The following is a 12,736-nucleotide window of genomic DNA, read 5'->3' on the forward strand; positions in this document are numbered from 1 at the left end:
CCATCCAGCGCGACTCCTTCCTTACACCAAAGACCTAGACCAATTCTCAGATTCCTTGCATTATGGAAAAACAGCCTAGGTAGAATACAATAAAAATTGTACATTAACAGGGACTGAGTGTTTATTACGTGCCAGACAGAGCTAATCACTTTACATACATTATCTCATTTAATACGCATAACCGTAATAGGTAGCTGCTTTTATTAGCAGCTTTACAACGGAAGGAGCAGAGCCTGTGTTCCCCAAGGCATTAGTCCTAATCAGCTAGAAAATGGTGGAACCATGTTTGGGCTCCGCTTTCAGGTACTCTCTCCAACCATTTGGAGATTCAGTGCCCTTACAATGAAAAATACCCAGTGGCCCATAAAATAGGGGGCTAATATGAGAACCAGCACCTCTAATAATCAAGGCAGACAGCTGACTACAAAGCCCAGGAAGCCTGGCTGGGGGATTGCAGTTATGAATGACGAAGAGTCAAATCAGACTGTTGTGCACCCTGTGCTGAGAACATGCTGACTGGGTTGGTCCCCTTTCTCCACCTCCGGAGGTGAGAGAATGCTGCAATTGTCTTTGGACTTGTAATTGATGGCACTCAAGCCCTGACTAAAGTACTGCTGGGAATTTTCTTGTGATTTCTTATATAAAGTTCAGGTTTGACTTCCAACAAGAGCAGTGCAGGTTACAGCAGGTGCAGTGAAACTGCCTTTATCTCTGCAGTAGCTACTCACTGGATGTGAAGGACCTCAGGTGGGGGGTTCATGCTTAGAGACAAGGGTCACTAGGCTACCCAATAGCCCAGAAAGTATGTTCTCAACACCATGCTTCTCTCGTGCTGCCAGATCTCTAAGAGGTTTCTTAGTTCCATTTCTCCAAAGATCAAAAGTCTGCCTCTTGTCACACCCACTTAATTTTTCACTCTGGACTGAATTCTCATTCAGACTCTATGAACATTGCCCTTTCTTCCTGAGCTTTTACTTTTCAGACCCCGGCTTTTAAACTGGCATCGCCATCTCTACCCCAGTCTAAGCTAGGTGCCCCTTATCTGGTGCTCCCACTGCATCCCGTATCCTAGCATTTCTCATTGTGTTGTAGTTGCCTGGTTACTTGTCTCTATCCCCCACTAGGCCTTAAGCACTGTGAGCAGGGACTGTGTTTTATTCACTGATGTTTCCCCAGGGCCTAAGACAGTGCCTGGCAAATAAAAGCACTCAGTAAACACCGGCTGTATGATTGAATGCATGATGGCTAGGCAGCCCAACCCCCTCTGGACCCTATGCTCTTCAGACAGATTGCCTTGGTGCCAACGGGAAGAGAAAATAAAGCTTTGGCTTTGAGACTGAAGGGGGATCAGGCCTTCGGCAGCTTCTCAAACTTAGCTGCAGCTCTTTTGAATTCGTAGGACCTGAATACAGACTGAACATTTCTTACCAATCCACCCTCCTCTATCCCCCACAAATTGACCTCACTGGGCCTGCTTTTATGAAAGGTTTATTCCTAGTGTTAGAACCCAGTCTTCTGGGGCTCTAAGCACAGTTCAACTGGGTGGGTGGATGAGGGGAGGGCCCATTCAGATGAGGGGCCACAAATGGGGATCCCCATTATTCCCACTCCTTTGGTCCCAGTTCCCTTCTCTGCAATGGACACACATTGAGGAGGGACAAAGGGTACTGGAGGCAACACTATTGGCCCAGGGGAGCCCAAGAAGAGCTGCCATTGGCTGACAGAGCCTTTTGAGGTCCTGTCTTTGGTCAGGGGCACATCCCAAGAGCTGGGGACAGGCCTGAGGAGTGATGCCATTGGCCAGGGAGTGTTTTGTCATAGCCTTTGGCTGTGGAGTGAAAGGAAAAGATCTGGGAATGAAGCCCAGTGGCTGGGAAGATAAAGGACAGGGCAGCAGCTTCTGGGCCTAGAGGCCCTCTTCAGACCACAGCAGGATGGGCAAAACTGGTGTCAGACCCCAGCCAGAAAAGGTGAGCCCAAGCCAGCAAGTAAGTGGCAAAGGACATCCCATGTCCAATCTCCTCCACCCTGGGGCTGCCCTGCCCAGTGTCCTTCTTGATAGCCAAGTTGGGCTGGGAGCCGCTCACTGCTCCTCTAACCAGGAAGGCTTCTCGGCTCCTGGAGGCCGCAGCTTGATGTTGAACTGCTGTAGAGTCTGCTCCAGCTGTTTCTGGTTCCCAGCGAAGTAGGCAGACACGGCATTGTGGAAGAGCAGCAGCTGCTTGTGCATCACCTTGATCTGGGGGCCCAGCAGGGTCAGCTAAGGCTGGACTCGGGCACCCTGCAGGAGGGGCTACAAGCCTAAGCCCAGACACAGACCAGAGCATATAGACTCTGCTGACAGTGCTTTGGGGTGAGGTCTTTCCAAGCAGTCAAAAGAGAAGAAGCAATATGAAGAAAGAAACCTGACTTGATTTGCTAGGACTAGGGGTTCTGGAACCCCAGGACAAGGGGCAATGTTTTTTCAGTTATGCTACTGGGACTAGTATCCAGATCCTCAACAAAAAAAGGCCAGTGATGAGGAGGGTGACCTGAAAGTGCTCAGGTATCAAGGGGCTAGAGGAACAACCCACTCCCTAGCCAGGGGCATCTCCCCACCCAACGATCAGGAGGGTCTGAAGGGACAGGTACTGTGACTTAGGACTTAAGTGACTTAGGACCAAGGGAGTAGGGCAGCACCTTGTTTTCTTCCAGGAACTTCAGCTTGATGGCCACATCTCCCCGCAGCTTCTCATATTTGTCCCGATGGGTCTGGAAAGTGGCCTGGGCACTCTCAAGTCGACCACGAGTCCCTGCATCCCGGGGCCCTAGGCTCAGCTCTTCTAAGTCTGTCCGGTAGGCATCATATTCCAGCCTGGGAAGGGGGTGATAAAGGCTGGTCTCCACCTCTTCATCCACACACATACTTCCTTTCCTTTCCTTTCTGAATCTGTATGCCCCTAATGTTTGCATTTTCACCCATGCCAGCCAACTTCCCAAAACTTGGGCCCACACCTGGCAGCCTCATACTGTTTGACAGTCATGAGTGTGTCTTCCATGGTCTTGGTGACCAATGTGTTGATGCTGGAGACAAAGAAGTTCACAGCCCCTAGCAGGGTCTCCCCATTCTTGCACAGCAGCTTTTGTGTCTCTGCATTATAGCCAAATTCCTCCTAGGGCAGAAGGGCGGCACAGCATTGAGTAACATTTCTTACCTGACAGGAGCTGCAGAGCCCTTCACTTCCCTCCATCCCAAAGAAGAAACAGCCATCAAAACTACACAACCAGACTGCCTCTAGCAAGGCTCTCTTAGCCACCAAGTTAGTAGGGTCCCCTTGGCAATGCCTGAGGTAAGAGTGTGGGAGTAGGAGTTCTTAGTGAGTTTACAAGACAGGAACAAGGAAAGCTAGTGCAGCAGGCAGGGAGGGAGTCTGATTAGGCCAAGCACCAAAGGCATTCTTGATGATATGGAGACAGGTTACTTGTGAGGTACTGGTGAGCCCTCTCCCACAACCCCTCCAACTTCTGGACCTCTGTACAAACCCTTAGGCTGCCTCCATAGGTGAGTGATGCTGGGGGCAGGACTGGGTGCACCCCAGAGGGGTTCTCCCCGGGGGCTGCAGGAGGGAGGGAGGGAGGCTGAGGAATGCCTGCCTGGAAGGACCAGGGCCCAGTACCCCCACCCTCTTTGTTTTGGCTGAGGCACCTGAAGCTCTGGGGACTTCTGGCTGAGGTCAGCAAAGGCATCACCTAGTGCATGCTGGGTCTGCAGCAGGCTGTAGAGGTGGGCTGTCAGTGCCCGGCCCAGCTGCAGGACACTTTCATACTTGCGCTTCGTCTCACGCAGCAACTCAATCTGCAGCTCTAGCTCCAGATCCACAGTCCGGGAGCCTCGGCCAAATCTCTCTGATAACAGCTGCTTTGTGCACTGATTGGAAGGGGGGGGGGGGAGGTCAGAAATCTAAACTCCACCTCAACAAGGAACTACTCCAGCACCCCCGTTTTCTTACTCATAGCAAAGACTGTGTAGTAAGACCTGGGCAAAGGGAAAAGGTCCCCATGGAGAGTTTCTGAGAAGTGGCACTTGATTCTTACCTTATATGTGTTGATGCCCCATTTCTTGACGATGTCAAACTTTTCTCCAGCGATGCCCCGGGCCACCTCATCACCAGGGCCAGAGGGTGACGTGCTGTGAGATGGATGGCGGCCAGACCCTAAAGGACCAAGTTCTCTGACACTAGTTTCTCTTAGATATAACCAGACACTTCTGTGGCCCACTTCCCTCCCAGCATATGAAATGACCTCTCTGAAGAAGGAATAGCTAGACAGACAACTGCATTCTTCTGCTCACTAGGGGGTACGAGGGCTGTCCTGATGATCAAATCAACTCAATCTATGTATATGGCATTCGTGGGGTAGGGTAGGAATGTTGTTGTTGTACACAAGGGAACAGAAGCAAACACGACATGCGATTGGCAGGATCAAAGATGGTGGGCACAGAAAACAGGGAAGTTGACTGATATTTCTAGGTAGAATTCTAGTCAGTACTAGAGTTTAGAATGAAACTCTGAGACACCTCACAAAGCTCCGAAGCTTGAGGATAAGCTCCTGAGCACGCATAAACTCAAGGTCTTAACTTGACTCAGGTGGTGGCGGCAGGGAGGAAAAGACAAATGGGATTATCTTAGAGACTAAGTGGCAAGTGGAGAGCAGATGGGGAACTCTGGGAGCTGGCCTGAGACTGGACAGTCTATGAACCTCATGCTAGCAGTTCTCAAGCTCTCCAGTCCATGAGTCCAACTTTCCTGTATGTGTCCTGTGTGCCTGCAAGCTGTCTTAACGACCCCAGCCCCACCCCTCAAGCCTATCTCTATCATTCATACCTGTGGGGATGAGTCCATCACCAGAGCCCCCATAGCCACCAGACACAATGCTAGTTTCATTGAGGTTGGGTCCTGACACCATCACCTGCTGGAGGTCCTATAGGTCAGAGAAGAGGGGGCACCTCAGGAACACAGGGATGGATGAAACATTTTGGGGAAGAAGACAGTGCACAGTAAAATCTGTACAGAACCATAAAGAAGATTTGAAAAGTATGAAGGAGTTTAGTTAACTGAAGGCTATCAGGATGGGGGAAAGTAAAAGGTTTATAAGTCAGGATTGCATAATGAAACAATTAGAAGAATCAAACAGAAGCACCTGCTCCAGCCCATCGTCTTCAGGAAGCTGCCCAGCCTCGCCATTTCCGTGGATGGGAATCTCCATTGTGGCTGCCTTCCCTAGAATCCCGTCCGTCATGGCTAGGGAAGGGACTGGAGTCAAGGTGTCCACCCCAGCACGCTGTAAAGCCCAACACAGACAATTCTGGAAACTGGCCAGCACTCCAGAGCAAGGAGGCTTTCCCTGTGTTCTCAGAGGTTTCAGGGGTTGTCTTAGGGCTTGGGTGTCCCAGGATCAGCCACCACTTCTTTCCTTGAGTGTGTATATTTCTTCTCTTCTGAGTATATTATTTCTACAGATGCATGCATACAAAAGCCTCCAGGGTCTCATAACCCCCAACCTCGTCTTTAGGAACCATTCATGCATTCAGTCATTCAACAAACATTTAGTGAGTGTCTGCTATGTGTGAGATACCGAGGCAATGGAATTACAGCAGTGAGGACCAGAGGGGAGGTCTATGCTCTCTGGGAACTTAACCCTGCATAGGCATATTTACCAAAACCCTTTCCTAGGCTCAGTGCTCACTTGCCACTCAGGCATGCTCTGCAATCCTGGTCTTTCACATCCTTTGGTGTTCCTTCCCCTCTTCCTTCAGACGGTCTGATTTCTTCCTTTCTCTATCTCATGCACCTGACTCCCTCAGGCCCTCCCCAGCAGGCCTTAGTTGAAGCAGTTAGTGAATGTTCCTGGTGTCAGGTGAAAGCCTTTCTTTCTCAGGACAGATGCAATCCCTTCCAAAGTCAGTTGAAGCCTCCCAGATGTGAGAGGCTCCCCCCCACCCCCATACACCTGGGCATCAGGTGTGTCCTCATCCTTGCCAAGGGCTCAGGGCATCTTGCCCTCAGTACAGGTTCATGCGTTCAACTTCCCTTCGTCCAAGTATGTCCTTCTCACCTGGGCCGGGCCGCTCTTCCCCTCAGGGCGCGAGGCCCGGACCGCGCGGGGACCTCGGGTTCCAGTTCCCGTCGCGATCCTAGCAGCAGGTCAGAGATTTGGCGGAAGTGACATGCTCTCTGGGCAGAAGAAGCCGGCCACGTCGCAGAGAAAAAGGGCGGAGGTGACGTTTGCAGTTGTGGGCAGGGCGAGCCTGGAGCTACGCCTTCAAGCTCTTAGTGAGTAGCCAGAGTTTACTTCCGGGACGACTCCGAGAACGGCTCTCCCCCCACCCCCCCGCGGAAGTGACGTGGGCCGTGCGCCCTGGGCGTGATGGAGCAGCAGCAGCAGCAACTGAGAAACGTGAGTGAGAGCTAAGTTGCTCTCTGGGTTAGACGGGCAGTTTGTTCCCAGGGGTACACGCAAGAACCCTAGAGCGGGAGGCGGGCTGCGCACCCCGAGAAGCCTCAGCGGTGGTGAAGTCTTGATTCCCTTTTCTCTCAGTTGCGAGACTTCCTGTTGGTCTACAATCGGATGACAGAACTGTGCTTCCAGCGATGTGTGCCCAGCCTGCACCACCGAGCTCTGGACGCTGAGGAGGTGGAGACTCTGGGGGGGGGGGGTGTCCCAGAGTTGACAACGTGATGTGACAACCCCCCAGTTCCCCTCTCTTTCATGACTTCACTCCTAGGCTGGGGAGCGGGGAGGAAGGAGGAGGGCTTGACAGGACCCCCTTTTGTTTCTACTTCAATCCGTCTTCCTTCCAGGAGGCCTGCCTGCACAGCTGTGCTGGGAAACTCATTCATTCTAACCACCGCCTCATGGCCGCTTACGTGCACCTCATGCCCGCCCTGGTCCAGCGCCGCATCGCGGACTACGAGGCTGCCTCGGCCGTGCCAGGTGTTCCTGCAGAACAGACCAGAGACTCGCCATCAGGCAGCTAGCCGTCCCTGACCCCAGGACAGAAGGTGCTTGGATGGGCTCCTCTGTGGACCTTGGGCTTATCTAAATGTGGACAGAGAGATTGAGCTTGAAAGCTGGGTGTTGTTGCTCCTTTTCTTGGAGCCAATAAACCCGTTTTTATTTTCTGGTTAATTTTCTGGGCAAGAACTTTTGTTTATTGGTACTATCCTTTATTCTGTCATTTAGTGCCTGTGTATTGCCTTTAGCCCTGGCGGTTGATGTATTACTGCCTTCTTGTATGTAGAAGGACAAATTCAGCATTCCCAGCACCCCAGCAAAAGCAGGGATTATGGGTACAGTTTTAAGGTTGCTAATAGCAAAGAGAAATTGGTTCCAAAAGGAGAGCTCTCGGTGGCTGTCCTTGGGTCTAACTTAAGGAGCTGAATATACATTGGCTCATAACTAGTTTTTATTCTCAGCTTTCAAATAAAAAGAATTGCTGTGGATCTAGGGGAAGGAGGTAATACCAAACAACAAAAGCAGGAAGAAAACAGTGCCCCCTAGGCTTCAGCCACTGCTTCCTAGGAGATCAGTGACCACAGAACAAAGACAAGCCTCTAAGAATTCAGGAATGTTGACCACTTCGCCAATTTACTCTCGTAGGATTTCCTGCCTTTGTGAAATTAGCAATAAAGACTTTAAACAAAGAAGGGCTTTCTTGTCTTCAGAGTCAGGAAGACAGCTTTAGTCAACCTTCAAAAAGAGAAACCTGAGGGAGAGAGAGATGGTGTTAGGGAGAAATGGCTAGATACAGTCTGTGACCACCCTTTACCCCCATGCTTCCTCAGTGTTCACTGCTTTCTAATCTAGTTTTCCTCGCCTCCGCTTTACAGTATTCTCACTACAACTACTCTGATGCCAGCTTCTCTATTCTTGTTTTATTACTCCATCCCTTTTTGTGGGATTCAGACCTGTATTCAGAAGTCCTTTCTTGCCAGCTGCCATTTCCATGACTTCATTCCTAGTGTGGAGATGGGAAAGGAAGGAGGATGTGGCATGTACCACCACTTGGAGCTTCAAGGATAACACAGCCTGCAGGGCAAGCGACAGCATGGGGTCTGCATTTATTACTGTTTTACAGGAGATTAAACTTGTGTTTGCCAGGCAGGAACTCCTAACAACTAAGCTACCCCCTTCCTCTTCACTGCTTCCCTTAATCCCATCCCATCCCCTCCAGTATTGCAACTGGTGGCCAGCTTGCTTGCTTGCTTGCTTGCTTGCTTGCTTTCTTTCTTTCTTTCTTTCTTTCTTTCTTTCTTTCTTTCTTTTTTTTTTTTACAGAGGAATTAAATTCCCTGTCAAAACCAACCATTCACAGAGCAGATTCTCTGCCCTCCCCCCACCTATAGGTCAGAAATATCTATCTATCTATCTATCTATCTATCTATCTATCTATCTATCTATCTAGTGAAAATCCTAACTAAAGATGACCTTGAGCCGGGCAGTGGTGGCTCACGCCTTTAATCCCAGCACTTGGGAGGCAGAAGCAGGCAGATTTCTGAGTTCGAGGCCAGCCTGCTCTACAGAGTGAGTTCCAGGACAGCCCTGGCTATACAGAGAAACCCTATCTCGAAAAACAAAACAAAAACAAAAAAAGATGACCTTGAACTCCTGACCCTCCTGCCTCTACCTCCCAAGTGTTGCCCCCCACCCCCAAATTGAAAATTTTAGTCAACTCCATATTGAGAGGCAGATTTTGCTCCAAGGCTTGTTATGATTGCCTGTAATCCTAGCATGTAACAGGCTGAAAATTATGAGTTTGAAAGCAGTCTGCGCTGTTGTATCAAGACAATAAAGTGCAGCCTGATGTTTTTTGCACTACAACAGGCTGCTTCTTTAATCATGTCTGTTGAGTTATTTTGTATACATCTATCATACTTACTCCTTTTAATTGCAAAACTAGGAGGTAGTATTTTTCATTAAAGAGGTAAAGAAGGAAGAAAACAGACCGTAGGAGAGCCTTGTCTTATTCAGTTCTTAAAAAGCAGATTTGGTGTGTCACTGCTTTTTTCTTTCTCTCTCTCCCTTCTCTCTCTCTCTCTCTCTCTCTCTCTCTCTCTCTCTCTCTCTCTCTCTCTCTCTCTCTCTCTCTCTCTCTCTCTCTCTCTCTTTCTCTTTTTCTTCCCCCTCCCCCCTTTCCTTTTAGGTGGCTTTGCTGTGGGCCCATTGGCCTTCAACTTTGATCCTCCTATCTCAGTCTTCTAGGTACTGGAATTACAGACATGGGCTACAACTGGTTGCTAGATAATTCTTTAGGCATATAAAAATTGCTGACCGGGAGCTTCCCTAAAGAGTGACCTGTCTGCATGATTAGTTTCACTCCTTGACAAGTACAAACGTGAATAGAGCAGCTTGCTTAATTCCCAAACGAGGAAGGCGGAGACCAGGATGTTTTGTGGCTGCTGAGAGAGCTCTGCATCAGCATCTGTATGTATCCTTTCAATAAACATGTGCTATGAGTTGTCTGTGTTTCCTTTCTCCCCATGTCACATATAATTAGTCATTTCTGGAAAAAGGCTAGGAAACAGATATGCCCGAAGCTCACTCTCTGAACTATTTGAACTTTTTGTTTTGTCTCGTTTTGTTTTTGAGATGGTCTCACTATGCAGTCTCACACCTTGGATTCAGGTTCACTGGCCTTTACTTCCAAGTGCTGGGGATCACACCTATGCTCCCCACACTCAGTCAAGAGAGCTTTTACACCCGGCATTATCTGTTCCTTGTCTGCCTTCAATGCAAAAACAAATGTGCCTCAGTGTGGCCTGTCAGTCCTTTTCTACTTTCAGTCTCCTCTCCAGTTTCTTCCCTTCAACACTCAAGAGAAAGCCCATTCCTACTGCCTACTTTATATAGTTTCTGATTGTTTTCAGGACTTATCATAAAGTGATAGCCATTGCCATAGTAAGAGCAGGGCAGTGTTCTCAAGTACAGCATACAAGTATTTGTTTTGTTTTGTTTGTTTTTGAGACAAGAGTTTCTCTGTCGCTTTGGCTGTTCTGAAACTCACTCTGTAGACCAGGCTGGCCTGGAACTCACAGAGATCTACCTGCCTCTGTCTCCTGAATGTTGGGATTAAAGATGTATGTTATCACCACCTGGCAGAGATAGTTTGGTTGGTTGGTTGATTGGTTGCTTAGGTTTTGTGGTGATGATGGTGGTAGTGGTGTTTGTGTGCCTTTGTTGGTTTTGTTTTTGAGGCGAGAGGGTTTCAGGAGGTCAAATTGTACATGCTAAGAAAGGGCTGTACCTTTGACTTATATACCCAGACCAGGAGTAAATTTCGACATAGTGTTACCACATCACAAACACTGGAGGGCAGAGGTGGTAGTCCTGTCATTCTGACTTCAGAACTTCACTGTCTGTTCCTCAGCTCAGTCTGTTTGCTTTAAAGCTGTTCATCCATATAGCCTTCTCACTGTTTTACTCTTCTCATGTACTTTCCCTCCCCTCTAAATAGCTCTTGGACTTCTATCCACCACTTATGCTCTGATGTTTATACGGACAATCCATTCAGTAGTTACGATCACTTCATTCCATTTAGTTGTGTCTTGGCTATTGTCATCATTAGTCTTCAGAATGCACTAGCACTTACCTTTACGTTCCTAGCCAGCTTAAACCCCAGTGATTTTCCTGCTAAAGCTGTTTTTTTTTTTTTTTTTTTGTGGGTGCCCTTCCCTCTTAGGAACATTTGTATCTGCATTTGAACAACTAAATGCTACTGAAGGAGATCACTGTAGAGCATATTTATATCAGTTTGAATTCCTAGTTAAGTTCAGATGGAATCTTGGCTCTCAGACTCTAATTGAGTAGCATGTATGTGTGTGGTTTTTGTTTGAGCAGTGTATCACTCTAGCCCTGTCTGGCCTGGAACTTCAGAGGTTCTCTTCCCTCTACTTCTCAAGTGCTGAAATCAAAGGCACCCACCACCATACCCAGTGATTTTTTTTTTTTCTGTTCTTTAGTACTCCCCTAAGTAATTATTTTAAGTCAATATCTGTAACCCTCTTAGTCCCTTACTGTTTCCTTTCTGTAGGTCATTCCATTGTTCCATGGGGAAAAGTAAAAGCTGTCTGTAGTAATCTCTAGTATTCTACTGCTAACGCATCCACATCATTCCCTTTCCATTTTAAATAATGAGAAACTCTTTTGTCCAGTGCCAATGCTTTGGACAAAAAGCATTTGTCCAAATACTTTGAGTCCTAGTCATTCCTACTTGAGTGCTTCCAATTGTTGTCAGTTTCTAAATATGCTAAGGACTGTGGGGAGGAAATCTCACGGGGGGGGGGGTGGGGGTGGGGGGGGCGGAGGAAGAGGGAGTCCGGCGGCCGGTCCCGAGGTGGTCTGGCATCAGGGTCCCGGGCGGGCTTCCCATGCCGCCAGTGGAGGGTCCCACATTGGTACAGCCGCTGTGGGCTGGCGGTGGGTGGCTCAAGTTTCCAAAGGCTGGGAACCTGTCGGTGGCAGATCAGGCGACAGGTGGAGTCCAGTTTTCCAAAACTTTTATTGTTCATGGCATGGTAAATGAATGTAGGTGGTACACGCTTCCCCCGCCAAAGGCCAGGGGAGTCTCATTTTATAGGGAAGGGAAAGGGGGAGGGAATAACTTAATTAGCTACGGCCCTGGCCTTGATAATTCATTAATATTTAAATCTCTGGAGACTTGTTAATCACACCCTCTACCTGTGTCCTACATGACTGAAGGTGGCAGGTTAAATGGAGTTACCTCGTCCAAGGCCCAACAAAGGACTCCACTGTTAAACAGTTATACCAAGTTTTCAGTTACCATCTTATTTTTACCACTTTACAGATGTATCTCAAACACAGTTGTATCCATCTTGCAAGCCATTATCCATTCCCATTCCCTAGACAAGCACATTTTGAGTTCTGTAGCCCTTACTCTATTCAAAGAGTGCTTATTACCATCACCTGGTAACCTAATATCTCTAAATCCATTGATAATTTCCTGGTCCTCTACATACATCATCTCTCAATGGCATTTGATACTATTTATACTTAGTGCCTCATTGACATTCTCTCAGTGTCTTGATTCCATTCTTAGGTTTTCTCCTATCCTTTTAACTATGGTGTCCTAACCTTTGTATTGGGTTCACTCTCTTCATAGCCTTCACATCTCTTGAGTTTTTCTAGAATGGTTTCATTCCCCAACTTCAAGTTTTAGGTACTGATGACTCCAGATGTTTAAGCTATTTTGACACTTGTCTCAAGAACAGCTTGGGGCTGGAGAGATGGCACAGGGGTTAAGAGCCTTGGTTGCTCTTCCAAAGGACACCCAGGTTCAATTCCTAGCACCCACATGGCAGGCAAAACACCAATGCACATAAAAGTTTTAGATACATAAAAAAAGCTCAAACCTCATTTTATTTTTCTTATAAACTTTCCTGTTGTGCCTGGTATTCATCTAGTTGCAGAAGCTAGAAGCATAAGCACATCCTTTTGATCTTCTGACTTAATTGCCAGATTCCATTATCCTACATTTCTAAATATCCCTTGGTTCTGTTTCTCTTTATCCTTACTGTGACCTTCCAGTAGGACTATTGCAATGCTGCTTCTCCCTGTGCCTACTTTTGCACCTCATTTAAACTATCTACTCATCAGCCAGGAAGTAAGTATGCTTAAAACAATTCTTATGATAAAAACAAGAACTTTTTTAGTGCTAGGGATGGAAACCAGGGCTTTGTAT

At 47.9% G+C, this 12,736-nt stretch overlaps 2 protein-coding genes across 5 annotated transcripts; one reads left to right on the top strand and one right to left on the bottom strand.

Moving 5' to 3' along the window:
- Nucleotides 1-1,472: 1,472 nt before the first annotated feature.
- Arfip2 (ARF interacting protein 2) lies at nt 1,473-6,247 on the bottom strand. 3 transcript variants are annotated; one of them, XM_034490488.2, is made up of 8 exons: nt 6,094-6,246; nt 5,179-5,319; nt 4,863-4,959; nt 4,075-4,193; nt 3,686-3,907; nt 2,995-3,152; nt 2,680-2,854; nt 1,473-2,239 (listed from the first exon to the last, which is right to left on the bottom strand). In XM_034490488.2, exons 2-8 carry the CDS (start codon nt 5,275-5,277, stop codon nt 2,084-2,086), a joined length of 1,026 nt encoding a protein of 341 aa, XP_034346379.1. In that variant the 5' UTR covers nt 5,278-5,319; nt 6,094-6,246; the 3' UTR covers nt 1,473-2,083. The 3 variants fall into 3 exon arrangements, with proteins under 3 accessions (XP_034346379.1, XP_076796056.1, XP_076796051.1); XM_076939936.1 differs by having other exon boundaries at nt 2,144-2,281; nt 6,094-6,247; XM_076939941.1 differs by lacking the exon at nt 3,686-3,907 and having other exon boundaries at nt 6,094-6,247.
- A 72-nt stretch (nt 6,248-6,319) lies between these two features.
- Nucleotides 6,320-9,494, top strand: Timm10b (translocase of inner mitochondrial membrane 10B). Of its 2 annotated transcripts, XM_034490521.2 has the most exons (4): nt 6,320-6,435; nt 6,577-6,672; nt 6,840-7,040; nt 9,182-9,494. In XM_034490521.2, the coding sequence occupies exons 1-3, from the start codon at nt 6,406-6,408 to the stop codon at nt 7,014-7,016; spliced, it is 303 nt and encodes a 100-aa protein (XP_034346412.1). In that variant the 5' UTR covers nt 6,320-6,405; the 3' UTR covers nt 7,017-7,040; nt 9,182-9,494. The 2 variants fall into 2 exon arrangements, with proteins under 2 accessions (XP_034346412.1, XP_034346405.1); XM_034490514.2 differs by having other exon boundaries at nt 6,840-9,494.
- Nucleotides 9,495-12,736: the final 3,242 nt, after the last annotated feature.

This window comes from Arvicanthis niloticus, chromosome 1, assembly GCF_011762505.2.
Source record: "Arvicanthis niloticus isolate mArvNil1 chromosome 1, mArvNil1.pat.X, whole genome shotgun sequence".
Taxonomy (NCBI): domain Eukaryota; kingdom Metazoa; phylum Chordata; class Mammalia; order Rodentia; family Muridae; genus Arvicanthis; species Arvicanthis niloticus.